The sequence below is a fragment of the Panthera leo genome, chromosome B3 (assembly GCF_018350215.1).
Source record: "Panthera leo isolate Ple1 chromosome B3, P.leo_Ple1_pat1.1, whole genome shotgun sequence".
Classification (NCBI taxonomy): Eukaryota; Metazoa; Chordata; class Mammalia; order Carnivora; family Felidae; genus Panthera; species Panthera leo.
In genome coordinates this window covers 92,948,230-92,969,886 of record NC_056684.1, presented here as the reverse complement: position 1 = coordinate 92,969,886, position 21,657 = coordinate 92,948,230, and the positions used below count along the sequence as shown (strand labels likewise).

Genomic DNA, 21,657 nt, shown 5'->3' with positions numbered 1-21,657 from the left:
TTACCTAGAAAAATCATCTCTGAAAATCCATCATCAAAGCTGAACTCTTGTTATCATTGAGAGGTTTTTTTCTTACACCAGTTCTCCAACACTAACTGTGGGTCCAGTAATTCCATTCTGACACTATCCAGAGTCAGCCCAGACCCCACTGCTTAAAGGCATAGTTTCAGAAGACTGTTCCCACTTAAGATGCTAGCCACAAAAGGGGATGCCCAGGCTACCCACAGTTCTGTATGGAGGACTGAAAATTCAGGGGTTCCCACAACACCCCCCTCGAGTTTGATAATTTGTTAGAATGACTCAGAGAACTCCGGAAAGTACTTATTTACTATTTCCAGCTTATTACAAAGGATACAACTGAGGAACAACCAAATGGAAGAGAGACATTGAGCAAGGTGTGGTGAAGAGAAGAACAGCACTTCCATGCCCTCTTTGGGCATCCCACCACCTTTTCCACCACCCCCACCCCATTTCCCCCCAGCATTTCAATGTACTCATCAGCCTGGAAGCTCTCTAAACCCCATTGTTTAGGGAATGTAATAGAGATTTTGTTATAAGGGTATGATTGATTAAATCATTGGCCATTGGTGATTGAGCTCAACCTCCAGACTGTTAATTACATGGTTGGTACCTCTGGCTACTGCTCCCATGCTGAAGCTATCTAGGTGGCCACTTGTAGCCACCTCAGTAGCATAAACTCAAGTGTGGTTGAAAGGGGCTCATTATAAAAAACAAAAGATATTCTTATCACTCAGGAAATTAAGTTTAGGAGCTCTCTGCTAGGAACCTGGCACATAACCCAAATAGAATTTTTATTGCACCGTTATTGTAGGTTCTGTATATCATCTAATTTAACTTTATTGCCCAGCCCTCTTTTTTTTGACTCCTCAGAGCTGTCTGCCATGTCCTATAGAATTCATATTCAATCATAAGAAAAATCTTTATTTTTAACTTCTTACTCTGAAATATGACTGATGCTTACGGATACTGTTTTTGCCAGAGCCCTCTCAAAACCGTTTTGTTTTCCCATACCTCATGTATCACAGGTCCTAAAGGTTGAGTAAGTGTTTTCTTTGTTCCTCATATCCAATTTTTTTTCATTTCCCTTCTCTCAAAAACCTCAACTCATTCCAAGTGTTTGCCATTGGGTGATATCATTCGATATCCCTTCTTATTGTCAACATCTGCTGTCCCTTTAGTAACTACATTTAGTAAAGATTTTTATAGCTGGCTTACATTCTTGTTGATTTCATCATCCCCGTAGTATGATCCACAGTTATTCAACAACTTTGCCTCTCTCCTTGATCTCACTTCTAACAGTCTTTTCTGCCTTACCTTCGGCACCTATTCTCATGATCATCCTTTCAACTTTGTCATTACCAGTGACTTCAAACTTTCAAAATCTTGGTTTCACACATTCCAGTCTCTGACTAGCCAGCTTATTTATTTCTTGCCAGCTTATTTATTTCAGTACATCTACTGCAATTACTTTTTGTCACCTCAAGACTTTTAATCCTTTGGCCCTATAATCAGAAAACTTTATTGCTCACCAATCACTAAGTGTCCTCAACTTCACTCCTTACCCAGCTTAGATTCCAGGAACATCATTGTCATCATCCTTTGAATACACTCATGGCTCCCTTGCCCTTCTTTCCTTCCATCATACTCATCTAGTTAAAATTAGTTCTCTACTTATGCCCTGGCTGCACCTGAGCAGTGAAGCACACATAATACCCATCTTAAGTTGTGTCACTTGGGGCCCTTAGCACTCTCAGCAACCCCTTTACTTTCCCTAACCAGTTTACTCTTTCACTCCCTTCGAGGACTGTTTTATACCTTCTCTTCTCTGCATGAAAACATCCAAACCCCCCAACCCTCACCTTCCAACTCTCAGCTCATGACTTTTATCTCTTACTCTACTGAGAAGATACAAGCAATCAGAAGAGAACTACCTCATTTTCTGATCTCCAGATCCACCAAGTTACTTCTAAGACCATTCCCTCCATTTCTCTACTTACTAGCTTCCATTCCTCTCCTCTACATAAGGACTCTGCTCTTGCATGTATCCCCTCTCTCTCTCTTACATCGCCTTCTCCCGTTGTACTGCATCATTGCCATCAGCATGCAGACATGCTTTGGTTTAAGTTCCCAGATTAAATCAATCTTCCCTGAATTCCATGGTCTTTCTCTGCTCGTCCTTGTAACTGCTTCGTGTCTGTTTTACTCTTTATAGTAAAATCCTTAGAAAAGTTGTTGATATCCACTGTTTTCACTTCACCTCCCATTCTCTCTTGAACCACTCCAGTCAAGACTTGGCCACACCACCCCACTGAAACTTCTCTCATTAAGGTCAAATAATTCCCTGATGTATCATTCTCATTGGAACAAGTTCATATTTTTAAAACAAACAATATAACAAAACTGTATATAGGCATTCAATGACTGTTGAATGAATGAATGTTCTTTGGTCATACTGAATAGAAAACATATTTTTATGCCATTGCACTATTGAGTTTGGAGGCATTGAAATGAAATGTGTATACTTGCAAGAGGCCATATATAATAAGCATGCAGGATATAAAGAATAAAAACCCAAGTACCTATCAGCCAGCTTAAGAAATAGACTGTTAACAATACCTTTAAATTCCCTTGTGTCCCTCCTGTCCCTCCTTGGTGCATCTCCTTTCTTCCCCTAGAAATAACCACCGTTTTGAATTTTCTGTATATTTCCTTGCCTTGCATTGTAATTTTGCTACATATTTATGTGCCCCAATATAGCATTAGGTTTTACACATTTTTATCTAAATGCAGCATATATATTCTTCAGAGATGTGTTTTCTCACTAAATAGTAAATTTATGAAATTCACCTGTGAGATTGCACGAAGCAGTAGTTCACTTAGTTTCATTGGTGTATGGTATTACAGTATATGGATATAATATATTTTCTTTCTGCAATGAACATGTTAAATATAAAAATTAGGTAAAGTGTTACATACATACAGAAAAGTGCACAGATTCCCTAGCAAACAGCTCACTGAGCTGTCACAAAGTGAATGTCACAAACCAGTTCAAGAAAGAATATGATCGACACCAGAAACCACCCTGGAGTTTGCCCTCCCTAAAGGTAACCACTATCCTCATTTCTAATCCAGAAATTAGAAATGTTTTTGAACTTGTTATAAATGAAACTATACAGAATGTATCCTTTTGAATTGGACTTCTTTCCCGTGACATTATTTATGTGTAAGATGCATTCCTGTTACACATACCTATAATTTATTTTCATTGTTGTATTCTCTGATATGCCACAATTTATCTGTTTTATGGTTGATGAACATTTGAATTGTTTCCATTTGTTGACTGTTACGCTGGTATGAACGTCATATATATACATGTGTGTATTTCTCTTGGGTATATATCTAGGAGTGGAGTTATTCAGTCATAGGGTGGATATACCACATCTTAATTATCCATTCTCCTTTTGATGGATGATTGTGCTGTGCTGCTGTAAACATTTCTGTACCTATGTCCGGGTGCAAAACTGGCTATAGCAGGCATTCAGTAGCGTAGATCCATATGAATGAAATTGCTGAGTCAGAGCATTTGTGTATCTTCAATTTTACCCGGTAATGTAAAATTGTTTTCCAGCATAGTTTAACCTGTTTACACGCTAACCAACAGAGTATGCATTTCTTGCTCACATTCTTGCCCACAGTTACTATTATCTGACTTTAATTTTGGCCAGTCTGGAAAGTGTGTCATGGTTTGTTGTTTCAATTTGCACGTCCCTGATTATTAAAGAGTTTAAACATTTTTGTTTTTCAGCCATTTTGATTTTTAAAATTTAATTTTTTCTGCTTATTCTTTAGTGTGGAGATGTACTTTCCTCAGAATGACTCTTGGATTGGTTTGGCACCCCTAAACATTCCTCGCTATGAATTTGGAATATGTGTTTTAGACCAAAAAGTGTATGTTATAGGTGGTATTGAAACTAATGTGCGTCCTGGCATCACTATCAGAAAACATGAAAATTCAGTAGAATGCTGGAATCCTGATACAAATACCTGGACTTCTCTCGAGAGAATGAATGAGAGCCGAAGTACCCTTGGAGTAGTAGTACTTGCAGGAGAACTTTATGCATTAGGTGGTTATGATGGACAATCTTACTTACAATCTGTAGAGAAGTATATTCCTAAATTAAGAAAATGGCAACATGTGGCACCAATGACTACAACAAGAAGTTGTTTTGCTGCAGCTGTGTTGGATGGAATGATATATGCCATTGGTGGGTATGGTCCTGCCCACATGAACAGGTATTTAACCTAATGAAGTTGTATATGCTTGTAGATTTTTTTTTTTTTAAGTATCGTTAATAATGATTCATACACAACTTGTATATATGAATGAACTTCCTTTTTTAATTTTCAAAGTAATATTGTTAGGCATTTGGGAAATTTAATCTGCTCCACTAGTATAATTGTAATTGTTTTACATGATGATTTAATATAGACCTAAGAAATCCCTCTTATAAGATTTTACATTCATTCATTTAATATAATTGGGCTAGATTTTAAAATTCAGAAATCTGAAAATAAGATGAAGTTGGACAACTTTAGATTTTGAGTGCTGAATATATATAAATATGCATGTGTGTGTATAAATGGTCTGTTATTGCATTGCTTAACAGAATAAAAAGTGAAAAATGTAATTTCTATATGCTTATATATTATAGTGCATCATAAACATATATAAAGCCTTATTTAAATATTCCTTTTTGGATTCTTACTCTATAATCATGTGTGTATCATTATGTACCTGAGTTCTGCTGGAGTCCGAATTTGCAATTTCTGTATTTTGTAGTATTCTCTGAATAAAGGAGAAAAATATACAAGAAAAATAAAAGCATAAAGTGACTGCTTATATGGAAAATTAATCATAATTCTGAACTGTTGTTGAAAATTGATGTTCTAGAGATTTTATCTCTGATAGTAACTAGAGTGGTGTATGTTTTATTGATTGTGAGTATTTGATGAAAGAGTATGTTGTGGTTTGTTAACTGCGTAAGTAGGGGCACAACAGCATTTCATCTATAAATTTTTATTTCTTTGTAAGCTAAAGTATTCTTCCATTTTATTGCGCCTTTATTTGAAGGAAAAGTCTTTGGGGCACAGACATGCATTTTAATCTTTGAAAATGTGCTGGCAGAAATTTATAAGGTAAATGGTTGAGTATTCTATTGGGAGGTAATGATCTTCAAGTTTAAGTTGTTAAGTTTATCAACTCTTCTTGTCCAGTAATTGTGCTCTAATGGCTTTTATTCTGGTGTTCTTTCAGAAATATTTATACTTTAGTCTATATTCTAGTCAGTCTACAGTCTGGTCTCTGTTCTGAACTCCAGAATTATGCTACCGACTCTCAAATGCTTCAGGCTTTCTTGAGAAGTTAGGTTAGGACCAGAAGGAGCTCAACAAGCCTGCCTTTGTGCCCTTCAGGGCAAATCACAGACTTAGAGGCCTTCTGGGATTTTCTAGGAAGCTTGTTTTGGAAATTCTGATTTGCTTTGGATATCCATAATGCAGCTTGGAAATGCCAAGTGTTATCTGGAATGCAGACTTTACTTAAATCCCTGAATTCTCCTAAATCACTCTGAGGTTACTGCAATGTTTACTTTACAGTAAACCATGAATTCTATAAGACAAAAAATTCCTCTCCTTTCCTTTTTTTTTTCATCTTCCCTTTTCCTTAGCTCTTTGAAAGATCCTTAGTGTCCTTAGAAAACATCTATAATTTGGGATGTTCAGAGTCTTTTCAAAACATACATACGCATTTGACTTTATTCTTACATGAATCCTTTGAGGTTAGATTATCCCCATTTTTGCAGGTGAGAGGAAATGGCTTATCCAGGATTACACATACCCAGAGTGTTAGAGCTTCAGTTCATTTAACCCTAAGTAGACAGCATTAGTACTTGAACCAAGGTTTTCTAACTCCAAAAGCTCCATGTCCTTAATACATCTTGCTGCTTGTATGATATAAGGGAATAACGTATTGTTATTTTTGCTCTCAGTTCACAAGGTAAGCTTTTATCCCTGCAATTTTATCAGCAAAAAGTAAGCATTTAGGACAAACTACTCTTGTTTTATTTGACTTTTTGCACTTTTAAAACTATGGTAGGTTTTAATTTTGTTTTGGTAGGAAGAGTGGCACAAAGAATATGTGAATTAATTCTTTCTTTTGTGAATATTTGCAGTGTGGAGCGTTATGATCCAAGTAAGGACTCCTGGGAGATGGTTGCATCTATGGCAGATAAAAGGATTCACTTTGGTGTGGGTGTCATGCTAGGCTTTATTTTTGTGGTGGGTGGACATAATGGTGTCTCACATTTGTCAAGCATTGAAAGATATGACCCTCATCAAAATCAATGGACTGTGTGTAGACCAATGAAAGAACCCAGAACAGGTAATAATAACTAATATCTAAACATGTAGGGTAATATTTCTTATAGAAGTGATGTTCTTAGAATAATAATAGGTCCTTGGAATAGTAAGAGTATTACTTGTCCAGCCAAAAAAAAACTTCTCTGCTTGACTCGAGAGACAAATGATTCAACAAAATTAAATAGATTTCTTTAACTGTGATTTTAATATGCCATTGTGCATATTATCATTTCTTATAGTTGGGAGAACACATTTTTAGAAATGGTGGGAATAGAATGTATCTTACAGAAACTCCTCTGTCCATACAACAAATGTCATCTTTTTAAAAATGTTTATTTAATATTTATTTTGAGAGAGAGTGAGCAAGAAAGAGAGTGAGCACAAGCGAGTGGGGCAGGGGCAGAGAGAGAAGGAGAGACAGAATCCCAAGTAGGCCTCTCACTGTCAGCACAGAGCCTCATGGAGGGCTCAATCTCATGAACTGTGAGATCATGTTCTGAGCCAAAATCAAGAATCAGACGCTTAACCAACTAGCCATCCAGGCCCCACAAGTGTCATCTTTTTATGTTACACACACACACCCAGAATCTTTGCATTATTTTGTTTTTGGTTTTTTTTATTTATTTTTTTAACGTTTATTTATTTTTTGAGACAGGGAGAGACAGCATGAACGGGGGAGGGGCAGAGAGAGAGGGAGACACAGAATCAGAAGCAGGCTCCAGGCTCTGAGCCATCAGCCCAGAGCCCGACGCGGGGCTCGAACTCACGGACCGTGAGATCGTGACCTGAGCTGAAGTCGGACGCTTAACCGACTGAGCCACCCAGGCGCCCCTTGTTTTTGTTTTTTTTTATTGTACATCAGTCTATATGTTCGCTTTCAAATGTTTTCACCTACTGAAGGAGTTTGAAGATCTAGAAAAGGTTGGATTTCAGTGTTCCCAGAGAAAACAAAAACAGCTTTGAGGAAAAGAAGGAAATTATCTTTGAACCCAAACTCAAATCATATTATTTTAAGGAGAAAGTTTTAAGTTGCTGATGGAAATGCTTCCTTGCATAAGAGGGAAAGCCATAAAATAATGAGAATGTGAGAAAACATTAGGTAGCCATGTTCTGTTTAGAACTGTGTAAAACAGTGTATACAGTAGAATTTTTAAAGTCTAAGTTATATAGTTCAATACATGTTTTTGAACATGTATTTGAACAAGTATTTGAACATGTATTTGAACAAGTATTTGAAGACATTTAAAAACCTGATAAAGATGAATGCTTTGTTGAAAAATATATAAATATAAATTGACAAAGCATATGGGAAGACATATAATATACTCTTCATATTTTTCTGTGGTAGAGGAGAGGGAGAATAGGATTAGGGAGGAGAAGTGAAGGAAGACTTGAACTCTTGCTTTCATGTTAAGGGATTTTTTTCCAGTAAGTACATATGGCTATATTGTTTGTATAACTAATAATAGATTATTAGAATGTATTTTAAGAAAACATTAAAATACAAATTTATTTTTAGTGAGAGGTCTGCTTCATGGTTAACATGTTTTTTTTCCCTCTTTTTACTCACCTTTCCTAGGAGTTGGTGCTGCAGTAATTGATAACTACCTTTATGTAGTCGGCGGTCACTCAGGGTCTTCCTATCTGAATACTGTGCAGAAATATGACCCTATTTCAGATACGTGGCTGGATTCAGCTGGCATGATATACTGTCGCTGCAACTTTGGATTAACTGCACTTTGACAAGTGTGGATTTGTGGAAATAGTGTGGTAATGAACCTTGTGCCGCATGAAAGGATGCCCAATTTTCTGAAATCCAAAAGCTACATTACTTTCTTATTAACTTGAAATGGCATGAAGACTCAAAGTTCTCTTGGGTACTCTGAACTGATAAAGTAGCTTTGGTTGCTCTTGATTACACAGTGAATCAATAATTTAAAAAAAAAAAAAAAAGAACTTGCCAATTTAATTGTGCACTTTTTCCCTCCTAATACTGGGATAGAGTCGTTTTATGTTCATAAGTGTACATGTGGAGAAAATCTTGCTGCTTAAAAAAAAATTTAGCTCTCCCTCTTACTTAATATATGCACCATGATTTCCTAGGATGAGAGATGCTTCAGTGTTGGAGTATATTGAATGACTAGACAGAGCGCTGATACTGTCTGTTGGATATTAATTCATATGCTTCACATTTTAAATAAAGGGCTGCTTTTTTGAGGGGGGTACTGTTAAGGGTTGTAAATTATATACCATAGTGAGTCATCTGGATACTCTTCCTACTAATGGCTTTAGGAATGGGGATATAAGAAGTTTGCAGAACAAATGCTTTTACTATCATGATATTTGGGGGCTCATTTTAAGAAGTCAGATATTTGCTCTTTATGCCTTCTTTCTATGGGCAGGTTAAGGCTGGATGGATTTAGCTACCCACCTGTGCTATACTAAGCATGGATAGAAAGAGTTAAGCATATCAGTTTCAGTTTTTTTGTTATTTCCGTAGTACAGCAGGCTTCCCAGTGTTGATGTAAATATTTGACAAATGTTCATTACATTCTCAGTACATACTGATTTTTTTTCATATATCCTTATAATCATTTTAGTTTTTTAAGACCTTTGGTTGCTTTTTCAAAGTGTTCAGATATAAAAATGGTGCTAACTGTAGGATATATAACAAGGCTATAATGTTCTTTTGAATGTTCAGTATGAGATATGCATGATAGTATGTTTTGATAGTATTTTTTTTTTTTTTTTTTTTTTTTTTTTACTGGCTTGGTTCATTTGTGCTTATTAAAAGTGTTAGCAATTATGCTAATGTTAACATCCAAGAGTCATCTAAATGGCCTGTTATACTTTTCATGGTTCCTGAATAGTGATTTAAAGAAAGATGCATTTTTTAATCTTCTTTCTTCTTGTGCTAGATATTATATGTCCTTCTTAAAAACAAATATATGCATTAAATATGAAGCACTAGGCAGTTATGCATTACTTTGTACACTTCTTAGGTAATTGAATATTTTACAAAGTTACTGAGGAAAACTGGAACTCGATGTTTACTTGAGTAATGGTTCTAAATTTGGTTCTACTTTGACTAAAGAAACAAGCAAGACTGTTTGCTATAGCCAGTGATAGTTTATTTAAAATTAGTGGTTAGCTCATTTTGTTTTAGCATGTTTTAGTAAATACCTGTCAGTCTTGAACCTATTACTTTGCATTTTATTAGGATGTCGGTACTTGTATTTTTGGTACTATAGTTGTGTTGTTTTCTTTTTCTTGATTTTTTTTTTAACCTGCCTGCTATCTCTTTATAGTCTCTGCAAAACCAGTGTACATTTGTTTTCTAAGAAAAAATTCATACTGCATTCTTAAGTGCCATAATATTCCAAACTATTGTTAAGAAGCCATTTGTAATTATAAAACATAGGTTCATTCATTAGCAAATATGTTATTTTTTGGAAACTATTGCCTGGCAATTTGCAGTTTTTCTTGTTCTTCCATAAACTGCCAGTGTAGATTTAAATACATAGTGCAAAACTACATAAAATCACCTTTAATCATGTAAGTAGTATGCTTTATGAATATTTGCACAGATTATAAAACCTTGCAAGTGATTTTTTAGTCTCTTACAATTAAGAACTCAACAGAAGTTACTAATAAAATTGACAGTCTGAGTATTTTCTATGTTGCTTGTTTGAATAACATAATGATATATAGCAATAACTTTTTAATTGATTTGAATAAATCTGTTGAATAGAAACAAGGTGCACTATTGTGATTGGCCTAGACTTTATTTAAGGAAAAGCAATTTAAAATAGATTTCATTACTTAATTTTAAATTCTGAACTCAATCTTTTTTCTGTTTATATTATTAAATGCATTCTATTATACTATTTTAATCTTCTATCCCCAGAAGATAAGGGAATTTGAAAGACAATAGAAATTTATTTTAATTGTAAACAGATCTGTACTATACATGTTAATGTTTTACTCATGTGTTATCCCCACTATCAAATTGTTATTAAACATAGAATCACTTGGTAAATTAGACCAAAGGCATATATTGATCATTGTTTTGGAAAACTCAAAACTTTATCTTGCTAAAGACTAAATGTGAAACATCTTGGGCAATAGTAGAAACTGTATACCAGAGAAAAAATTATAAAAACCTGTAAAAAGAAAGAAAACAACCCCAAACTTTTGAAATAACTAATTTTGGGTTTACCAAACCTACGGTACTATCCATAACAACCAGAGGTATTGTAACCTGACAACTGATAACTTTACAGTAGACCTTCTCATATGGATTTCTGAGAAGTTTCATCATGAATACTTTGCTGACAGATTGTGAATTTAAAGTCACATGTTTTTCATGTCAAAACTCATCAAAGTGTTTGCTTATAAATGATATTAGACATAATTTTATATACTCAGGCAATGGGAAGAAAGCTGTTTAAGATTGCCCAGAAATATTTTGGAAAAAAAAAGGTGACAATGGAAGTAGAAATTATCTAGTCACCTGGAAGATAATTGCCTTCCATAATTATGACGACTTAATCTTATAGGAATGTTTGGGTATTTAATCTTTGTTAAATATAGTAATAGAACTTAAGTGATTTTTAATGTAGCCCAAAGGATGTTTCCATAGGTTATTGCTAATAATGTTTTAAATATGAATGGATATCAAACTATAGAAAGTGATATCAAATGGTAGGAAAATGGCATTAGGTTTTGAAAAATTATTTTGCTAGCTTGACAAATTATGGAGGGTCTACTATATGCACGTGGTATTGTGCCAGATTCTGTCAGGGCTAGAAATATTATAAATAATAGATACAGGCTTTTCACTCAACGAGTGAAGTATGGTGAGGGAGACCTGTACCCAAATAACTATTATGGTAAAGTATGAATCTAATTCCTTACAACCAATATCACTAGAAGTGATTAGACACCCAGTTTATGTATAAACATTTGTGTCCTTTAGTGTCCAATTAGGTTTTATTGACATGTAAAGAATTATAGAAAACCTAATGTTTATAGAACTCTAAACTTCCTGGAATTGGATAATATATTTTCTATTAGAAAAACAAAATTGTAGAAACTGCAAAAAATTATTTACTATTATTACAAGGCTCTGGCTAACATTGAAGAAGTATATGTACCTATAATGCTGTGTTTGTTTTCAGTTTTGGTGTTGGATTTCTGGTATTGTCACCTAAGTGCTCATTTTCAGGAAAATCAGATTCTACAATAAATATACTGCTTAAAAGTTCAATAAACTTGTGATAACCTCTATAACCTCTGTAGTCTGAAAATAAAGAAATTAGAAGATGTCACATGTCAAGTTAACATCCAGTTCTACTTCTTAGTCTTTTTTTTTCTTTCCTTTGTAAAACAGCACTTTAATTAGACCTGGTTTAATTAGATACATTTATTCTGTGGCTGGATACATATTGGATTTTCACTTACAGTATATTAATTCAGTGTTGATAGACATTTGAAAAGAGTAAAAAATACATTAAGTTTCAAATACTATAGGTTTACAAGTTTTCTTACTGGTGTGAATATGGAGTCAATAAAAATCCAGTTTACATCTCTGTAGAGAGAAAAATTGTTATCCATATGTCTTTTATATTATACATATTTAACTAGAGATAATTTATTATTAATTTTGTCAACTTATCATGTGTAAGTCCCGTTTATTTTAAAATAATAAGCAAAAAGTTCCAAGTTTGCCTTAAAATACAAGTGAAATTAAAGAACTGGATGATAATGCCTCTATTTTTGCCTTATGAATTGTGCTGTATCATAAACCAGAGATGGTTTTGATTTTAACGGGATTCTGAAATTTTGTAGATGTAGAGTACTAATATTTGTACTCTCTTGCAAAGAATGTGATGTAGTTGTGGATTATGTTAATGTTTAAATGTTTTTGTAAATGTATCTTACCTCTGAATATGTATCTTTTTAGCATCAGGGTTTTATTTTTGTTTACATGGTAAAGTGGCATTTAACTTGTTGAAGGCTGTATTCTTTTGTCTTTTATTTTAAAAGTTCTTTGTGTGTACTGTTGTGGTGATGCTCTGTAATGACTATGGTTAAATTTCATTTAATGTGAAATGTTTAAAATAAATTTGAGAAACATGACTTCATATGCGTCAAATGTTTTGAACTGACCCAAGCTGACTTTGTCGTTCTCAACTTTTAGATGCTTGTTGGTAGGCAGGTAGTGGCCACAAAAGTTGAGGTGGGTATGGGATAGCTAATCTTTTACAACCTCGTTACGAGATTATAATGGAAACGTGTCGTGCTAAATTCTGCCACATGCTCAGACACTTATTAAAGAAGCATTCTTTAGCAAAGCCAGCACAAGAGTTCAGTCTATAAGTTCCATGCAGTCCCAGCTTTCTCTCCTTTTAGATTCCTTAACTTGCCTTGTAAGGGGTTTACTTGAGGCAGACAAGGCAACATTGCAGAGGATTCTGTTACGTTTATGGCCAGCATCAGGTAACCAGCAGTGCTCCTACGGGGAAGGCTCTGTAAACAAGGGATTAAGCCCCAGGTGCCATCTTTAAGGAATTTGTAAACTATAGGCCTGAATGGATTCAGATAACCTGTCCATGCAAGGATTGGAAATATCTCATATATTTAGGCAATCCATATATCTTGAAACTGTTAACTTCACCAATAGGAACAACTTTTTGATTTCATGTTATTCTGTGAACCACTATTCCCCAATAATGTCCCTGACATTTAATACACTAATGAGCAAAACATTGAATGTTGGTCAAATTATGGATAACCGAAGTATTTGTAGCTGCCTTGAATATAGGTTTCCTGGTTAAAATATCAGCTAACCATCCGTGAACTGCATTCTTAACAGGGCAACTCCTAGAGTTTAAGTAGAAACTTAACATATATACTCAGGTATTTATTATAGATGACAAAATATGCAAATAAGCACTTTAGGAGTACCTATTAAAATACTGAAATTAAGATTTCTTGACTGAATTGATGCATTTGAATTTTGGTTTGTGATGTCTAAGACATGCACAGATAGCTTTCGTATTACCCAGAAGTCATTGCAAAATCTGTCAGCAGACAGTTATTAAAAGCTTAGTATGTGTAAGACATGATAGCACAAAGGAGTAAAGCCATATTCTTCAGTCTACTTGAGGAATTAAAAATACACCTAATTTTTCCCCCCAGAGAGAGAAAATAGAAGACAGTGATATCCTGGCAAAGCTCAAGCTGTACCTCTTGTGTTCTCTCATAAAATTACTGGATGGTTCTCTTAGTTGGGGCTAGAGCAGTAATGGGAGTAGAAGTTTCAACTTTAATTTGGAAGACTGTGATGAGTGGATTGTACGATAGGCTCATAACGGGATGCAAAAAGCTATTACAATGAAGAGTCCAAACTCTTAAGACTAGGCATAAAAGGAAGTTCTGTGATAAGATAGAATACTTTGTGAGTTTTAATGTGTTTTCCAGGCTTCCTTTTTTTCATTTTTAATACTAATGGAACCTCCATATACCCATCACCCAGCTTCAAAAATTAACCTTTTAGTAATTAATTTTGCTAATCTTCATCTATTCACCCTGCCCTTTTTTTTTTTTTTTTCTGGAATATTTTTAAAGAGAATCCCAGACATGCAATATGACTGATAAAGAACTTAGACTGCATCTCTAAATGATAGTGGACACTTAAAATTTTCATTCTCTAAGCAATTACATTGATAATAATCTCACTTAAAAATTTAATACTGCTGTAATACTTAGTACACAATCTATATTCAGATTTCCCTGATCTGATTTTTTTGTTGTTGTCGGTTGAGGCAGGATCTAAAGAAGGTTTGTACTTTGCGTTTGACTGTTAGCTCTGAGTCCCTTTCAACCTCTACCAGTCATTGTGCCACTTTCCCTTTTCATGCCATATACTTGTGAACAAATGAGATCATTCGTCTAGTAGCTTGTCCCACATTCTAGATTTGGCTAATTGCTTTTTGTGGTATTGTTTAGCTATTGTCTTAGTCTTCAAATTTCTCATAGTTGACCATAGAGTCTTGATTAAATTTTTTTTCTTCTTCCCCCTTCCATACCTTCCTTCCTCCCTTCTCCCTTCCTCCCACACTTCCTCCCTTCTTTCCCTTCTTTTTTTTTTTTTTTTTTTTGCTAAGTGTAGTTGATGCTGCGTATTCTTCCTATTACATTGCATCTGAGGTACATTATGTCTGGTTATCCCACTATTAGTGATGCTAACGTTAATCATGGCTTTCATTTAGTCCTTGTCAACCTGACCCCTCCATTATCAAGTTCCCCATCAAATTCTTCACTTGATTGTTTTTTGCAGCTATTAACAACTAACAACTACTGCCAGATCCATTATTTTTTCTTTCTTTTTTTTTTTTTTTACATTTATTTTTGATAGAGACAGAGCACAAGTGGGGGAGGGGTAGAGAGAGAAGGAGACACAGAATCTGAAGCAGGCTCCAGGCTATGAGCTGTCAGCACAGAGCCTGATGCAGGGCTCGAACTCACAAACCGTGAGATCATGACCTGAGGTGAAGTTGGATGCCAAACCAACTGAGCCACCCAGGTGCCCCTGCCAGATCCATTATTATGTTAAGTTGCAAAACAGTGATTCTCTGTCATTTTTTTTCCTGCATTTATTAGTTGGAATCCTATAAAGGAAAACACTTCCTTATCACATACTTGGTTACCCTGAGATAAGGCCTATAAGGAAAGGTTGGGGGAAATATTTGATTCATTCTCTTTTCAATCTTTAATGAATTGACGCCCTAGAAACCTCTAAAGGTGATCAAGTATCATGAACTTACCATGCTTTATATATTCCTTTCAATATGTGTGTTTCAATTAATAGGCCTTAGTCCAGTGGATACCTCCATTAAGTTCCACTGAAAATCTTGCTTTTAAAAAATTTTATTAAAATTATTTTGACATGATTTAAAATGATGTCAAACTTATAGAGAAGTTGTAAGAATAATAGAACTCTGAAATACCTTTTCCAAAGTTCACCAGTTTTTTTACCATTTTGCCACACTTGTTTTATCACCTTTCTCTTATTGTTTTGAACGATTCAAAAGTAGACACCACACATTATGTTCTTTTATCCCTTAATACTTCAGCATGTATGTCCTAGGAATAAGGATATTCCTTCTCTTATGTAACCACAGTTCAGGTATCAAATTGAAACATCATTGTGGTTTGGCTCTTCCACATTTTCTTCCTCAGATCTAGAACCAGCCATTTCTTCAAGGGTCCCTGGCACTTTTTTGCTGGGAAGTGGTATTTTAGATTCCAGTGTTGTGCTGGTGGTACTTTCTGCTACTCAGTTGTTATTGTTTATAGGCTATTCAATAGGTAGAGTCAGGAAATGCTTCCTTTTTTATTTCAAAAGAGAGAAAAGGGATTTTATTTAAATTCTTGGATTTTAATGTTTTTCTTAGCCTGAAAATCTTGGTTTCTGTCAACATTAGCATAATTACCTATTTGATTTATCTTAAACACACTTAACAATAGTTTTAAAATAACAGTGATGGCATAAATAGGGCCAGCGAATGCAGTTAAGAGTCCCTGTGATTCTCTTTTGACCTTAGGATATATTTCACAAGGGTAAACGTTAAAAGCACTGCTTTTAGGAGTGCCTGGCCAGCTCAGTTGGTAGACCATGTGACTCTTGATTTCGGGGTTGGGAGTTTAAGCCCCATGTGGGCCTGGGGCTTACTTAAAAAACATTTTTACCGTTTTTTAACTGTATTTATTTCAAGAGAGGGAAGGAGAGCGTGAGCAGGGGGGCAGAGAGAAAGGAAAGAATCCCAAGTGGGCTTTGTGCTCTTAGGGCAGGGCCTGAAGTGGGGCTTGAACTCATGAACTTAGAGATCATGACCAGAGCTGAAATCAAGAGTCAAATGCTTAACCAACTCAGCCACCCAGGCGCTTCTAAAAGCAATGTTTTTAGAGTTAAATAAAATATTTTTATTTGAGTAAAGCATGATTGATTTATACAGTTAAGTTACTCAAATTCAGGTTTTAACATTTAGGTATATATATTTGGATGTAATTTTATTTTCTAATTACATAAAATATTTATTTGATCCTGAAGTTGAAACTATATGAGATGATGCATTCCCAGAAGTTTTGTCTGCATTTCCATATTTTCCACCCTGTTCATTTTTATTCCTCTATAGGTAATCATTTTTATTAGATGTTGGTTTCATTGAAAAATAAATATACCCCTTTCCCTATTTCCTTACAAAAAAGACAGTATATTTTCAACTTTTTTTTTTTTTTTTTTTTTTTTTTTTTTACTTAATATGTTCTGGAGATTCCATATCAATGTATGGAGATAATTCCTAATCTTTTTTTTACAATTGCTTAGTACCTTACTGTGTGGATATACTACAGAACTTTGAAGTAGTCTCCTGCTGATGGTCATTGGGTTGTTGCCAGACTTTTGCACTTATAAATAATGTCACAATGAAAAATGTCCTTGTGCATTTGTCATTGTGTGTTTTTGGGCATAGATTTTTAGAAGTGGAATTGCTGAGCCAAAGCATAGATGATATATAATTTTGCCTGCTTTAGTTATTTCAGGCTGTTACAACAAAATGCTGTAGACTGGGTGGCTTATAAATAACAGAACTTTATTTCTGACAGTTCTGGAGGTTAGAAGTCCAAGATCAGGGTGCCAGCATGGTGGGTTCTGGTCACACCCTCTTCAGGGTTGCAATCTGCCCACTTCTCATTGTATCTTCACATGGCGGAGAGTAGAGAGGAATCAAGCTCTCTCATGACTTTTGTTAAGGACACTAATCCTGTTCATGAGGGCTCCATCTTCAGGACTTCATCTAATACTAATCACCTCCCAAAGGCCCCAATTTATAATACCATTACAAGGAAGAGATAGGGGTTCAGTATATGAGCGCTAGGGAGACAGAAACATTCAGTCCATAAACTTCTCAATTCTTCTAAGAGGTTGCATTTTGCATTCCCATCAACAATAGACAAGAGTATCTCATACTCTGTTTTATTAATTTACCTACCAATGGTCTTATTGGCCTCAGGTTCTTTTCGGCTCTAATTATGTATAACATTAAAATATAATGAAATAAAGGAAGCTTCTTATTTTTCAAGTATATGAAAATCTTTAAATCCCTTACTAAGTATGGCAAGATCTACATAGGGATAGACCAATCACTTCTGTCATCCCAATCAGGAAGAAAGTCTTTTAAAGGATATTCTTGTGTGTGCCCTAAGGAGGGTTAATAGTTTGAGAGTAACATGCTGCCTACTGTGCTAATGAGGCCAGTTAGAGTCAGAAGTTTATATAGGCAGGGGTGTTAGAATCTAAGAGAGTAGGTGGTTCCCAATGAATAGAGGACTATGTCTCAAAAACTTTTAGAGCCAATGGCAGATAAACTATTTTGGACAGTACCTGGTGGATAAATGGTTTTGAGCAGAAATAAGATGTGATATTTCATAGGTATTATTTAGTATCGAGGGAAATTTAAACTATTTACTTTCCTCCAACATTTGTACTTTTCCTTTGTTTTTCCATTTCAAACTAATTCATGAATTTAACATTCTTTTACTCTTTTAATATTATAATTTTTTTCCATGAGCTTAATTGCCACAGAAATACCAGCAATTATTTTCAGCAACAAACTTGAGATATTCATACAGATGTTAGTTCATTTTCTGCAGTAGCACTACGTATCTACTAATTTTATTTCTTAATAAAATATAGAAAGAGGAATCAACAATAATGGTAGATAATACTTTCATGGTGCTTACTCTCTGCCAGGCACTAAGTTCTAATCATAATCATTAAAATCCTCCCACAAACTTGTGAGATATATTCTATTATTATCTCCATCTTACAGTAGGGAAACTCGGGAACAGAGGGGTTAAGTAACAGGCCCCATGCCACACAACCAGAATCCAAGTTTGAACCCAGGCAATCTGCTTCAGAGTCTAGGTGTTTAACAGGTATACTCTTACCTCTCTCTCCTTGATAGCATGAAAAATTAGTAACTGAGAACTGATAATAATAGGGATGATCCAAGGCGCCTGGGTGGTTCAGTTGGTTAAATGTCCGACTTTGGCTCAGGTTATGATCTCATGGTTTGTGTGTTTAAGCCCTACATTGGGCTCTGTGCTGACAGTGTGGAGCCTGCTTGGGATTCTCTCTCTTTCCCTCTCTCTACCCCTTCTCCACTCACACATTCTCTCTTTCAAAAATAAATAAACTTAAAAAAAAATAGAGATGAAGCCTACAATTCCATGAACTTTCTCATGGGTGAAAAATGTCAATTCTGAATCAGGTCTTCTGGAATTTCTGTAAGCTCTTTAGGGACAGGTGTTCCTAATCCTTTCCAAAAGAAGAGGTGAAGAAAGTGGAGGGGAGTGTGGAAACTACAGGAGTTGAGGAAGTAGATGACGAAACCTGGGAGTCAATTTGCAAATATTATTTGAGCTGGGGTATTGTTGGCAGAGTATAGCCAACCTCATCAAAGATGTTATTCCCAAGCTGTGAATGTGTACAGTGCCAGGGGGCCTGGGTGGCTCAGTCGGTTAAGTGACCGACTTCGGCTCGGGTCACGATCTCATGGTTTGTGGGTTAGAGCTCCACATCAAGCTCTGTGCTGATAGCTCAGAGCCTGGAGCCTGCTTCAGATTCTGTGTCTCCGCTTCTGTCTCCCTCCCCCGCCCCTGTACCCCCTCCCGCCCCAGTATCTCTCTGGCTCTCTCTCTCTCTTAAAAATAAACATTAAAAAAGTTATTTTAAATGAATGTGTACAGTGTCACAGAAAAAAAGGAAAACTGGATTTCCTTCACCCAAATTATAAAGTAGGTTAATACTTTAAGGCCAAAAAGTTCAGGTATGGCTCTTTCCTCGGTTTCTCACGTTCCATACTGAGGAGCTTCTGCCCCCTCGTGTTGATGTAGAAAAACTGCAGGAGTCGGGAATGACCACCCCCACCCCCTTCCTGTCCCTCCATAAGTCCAGTTGACAGCTGATTCCCCAAGTATTGAAAGAAGACCAGTCCCAATGGTTCTCTCAGTTTCCTCAAGTCTCTTCCCTTCTACCAGAAGTAGAAAATATTTGACATTATTAATCCCATGGAATACTTTAGCTACAATAAATTCCTTTTTAAACTTGATGATGTTTGAAATTTGTTTTCTCTTTAATTTTAGGATTTATAGCTTTCTAATGGAGATTAAAGGTGGTTAGGCTTTGAAGGTAGAGGCAGAGATAATGAGACCTCACCATTACCCTTGGAAGCACAAGTTAGGCAATCCTTAGTCTTTTTCCTCTACAAACCTTCTCCAGGGATGCTAGGCAGGCAACTGTGGAAGGCCCGTTTCAAAGACCTCACAGCAGATTATCATGTAGAGCTACCCTTCCTCTGTACTCTCTCTGTAAGCCTGAGGTACTGCCCCTGCCATAGCACTTCCTTCTATACAGTCATCATTGATTCACTCATCCTTCCCTTTTTCTAGACATGTACTTGCCTCCAGGGCATAAATAGTACCCAATTCAACTAGCAAATAGTAGATAGTATGTATGTATTATATAAATGCTGCAGAGAATGTCTGTTATTAACTTGTTCTAGCTTGTAGTCCCTAAATCAAGCTTAGCCTGCTTGGGTAAAAACTTCTCTGGCCAGCCAGTTATGCTCTCCAAACCTTAACCTGGTCTCTCCTTGAGCTGAGCACAAGTCAGCTTTTCTGTGCTTCCTGCTGCCTCCTTTCCTCTTCTTTTTTTCTGACCTAAAATTCCCAAATGTTGGAGATGCAGAACTATTTATTGTGCCTGCTTTTCACAAACTCCCTCGCTATGCTTTCTTCCTACTCTACCCTTAAAGCAAGCTAATTATGCTCAGTCTATTTTAATCTTTCTATTTTAATCTTTCTTTGTTATACCATTAGATTAACAGAGAAACAAAATCTGTTTAGCTGTATCTGTTTCGGGACAATTTATACCACCAGGGCCTTGCTTCCTGACTCTCGCACCTGGGATACTAGTTGTGAGATGTTGGTAGAGGAGTGTAGAGAAATGACATCCTCCATAAAATAAAATAATTAGTTCTTGAAGGTTTGGGAAGATGAAAGCTTCTAAAAGCACGTGTTCAGGCAGGAAGAAACATCTGAACAGGTGGCCACAGCACTTTTCTTCAGAGTCTTTACTTTCCTCTCATGTTGATAACTTGTCTTACCACTATGCTGGCCCCCAGGAGCATACACTTCTTCGAAGCCCTAACCCCCTGGCTCTTGATTCTCTTTAGTACTATGAAGCTACGCTGGACTTTTCAAAAAGGCTTTACTAGTGTGAACTAATGATGATCACTGGGTGGAGAAATCATGGATGATCATTTTCTTCTTTATTCTTTTTTGGATTTACTGAGTTTTAAATTGGCTTATGTATTATTTTTATAATCATATTAAAAATGAGACTTTGCAAAATTCAAAGGGAAAACAAGCAAGTCATGAAACTGTAAATAAGCATACAAACTATTATGGCTAACTTGTCTTCACATTTGCTCTCCAAGCTGCTCTTCCATTCCACATCATTTTTGAGGGTCCTGCTGGGGAAGCTCACTTTTTCAAGTGATAGTCCTCTTGATACCTTGCAGAAGACGTCACTGAGAAAACAATGGATGGACTATGGAACTGATTTCTCACTGAGGGTAAATAATATAATACACATTCTTGGTAGAAATCAGCATGTAAAGAAATCATCTAGCTCCAGAGGCCTCCCCATTATCTTCCTCCTCAACTTAAGGTAAGAGTCAAATGTTGTGTTCTTTGGGATCAAATTAAATTTTAGGCTGTCTACATGACCAGATAGTGAACCCTGGGGCCAGTTGGGTGGGTAGGAACCCCTGTTAGTAAGGCATTAAGTCATTGCAATGAATTTCAGAAGCTGTGTGATTGTAGCTTTTAAGGCAGAAAATTTTGGTGCTGATTTTAAATGTTAGAGCATTGACAAAGGAAAATGAGAATATAAATGTTTTCTTTGGCTGTAATTCAGCAGCAATAATTGCAGTCATTTTTGCATGAACTGCTTACCCTTTCTTTATGCCTATAGCACACTACAATTATTTTCAAATAATTAAATATCATTTAATCATTTAATTATAAAACTAAACTGTTGATATGCTCATGTATAGCTTTTTGTGTCATAGGAGTTATCTGCTTATA

The 21,657-nt window shown here is 35.7% G+C and overlaps 2 protein-coding genes across 9 annotated transcripts in view; one reads left to right on the top strand and one right to left on the bottom strand.

Moving 5' to 3' along the window:
- Positions 1-12,579, top strand: part of KLHL28 (kelch like family member 28) — a 35,114-nt gene extending 22,535 nt beyond the window's left edge. For all 8 annotated transcript variants that reach the window (XM_042943056.1, XM_042943062.1, XM_042943061.1 and 5 more), the window contains 3 exons: positions 3,871-4,314; positions 6,252-6,460; positions 8,018-12,579. In XM_042943056.1, the coding sequence (XP_042798990.1) occupies positions 3,871-4,314; positions 6,252-6,460; positions 8,018-8,181 (817 nt within the window). In that variant the 3' untranslated portion in view covers positions 8,182-12,579. The remainder of the gene's footprint in view (positions 1-3,870; positions 4,315-6,251; positions 6,461-8,017) is intronic.
- Positions 12,580-20,883: 8,304 nt separating this feature from the next.
- CB3H14orf28 (chromosome B3 C14orf28 homolog) overlaps positions 20,884-21,657 on the bottom strand; it is an 11,807-nt gene continuing 11,033 nt past the window's right edge. The window contains exon 6 of the mRNA XM_042943053.1: positions 20,884-21,098. Coding sequence (XP_042798987.1) covers positions 21,096-21,098 — 3 coding nt within the window. The 3' untranslated portion in view covers positions 20,884-21,095. The remainder of the gene's footprint in view (positions 21,099-21,657) is intronic.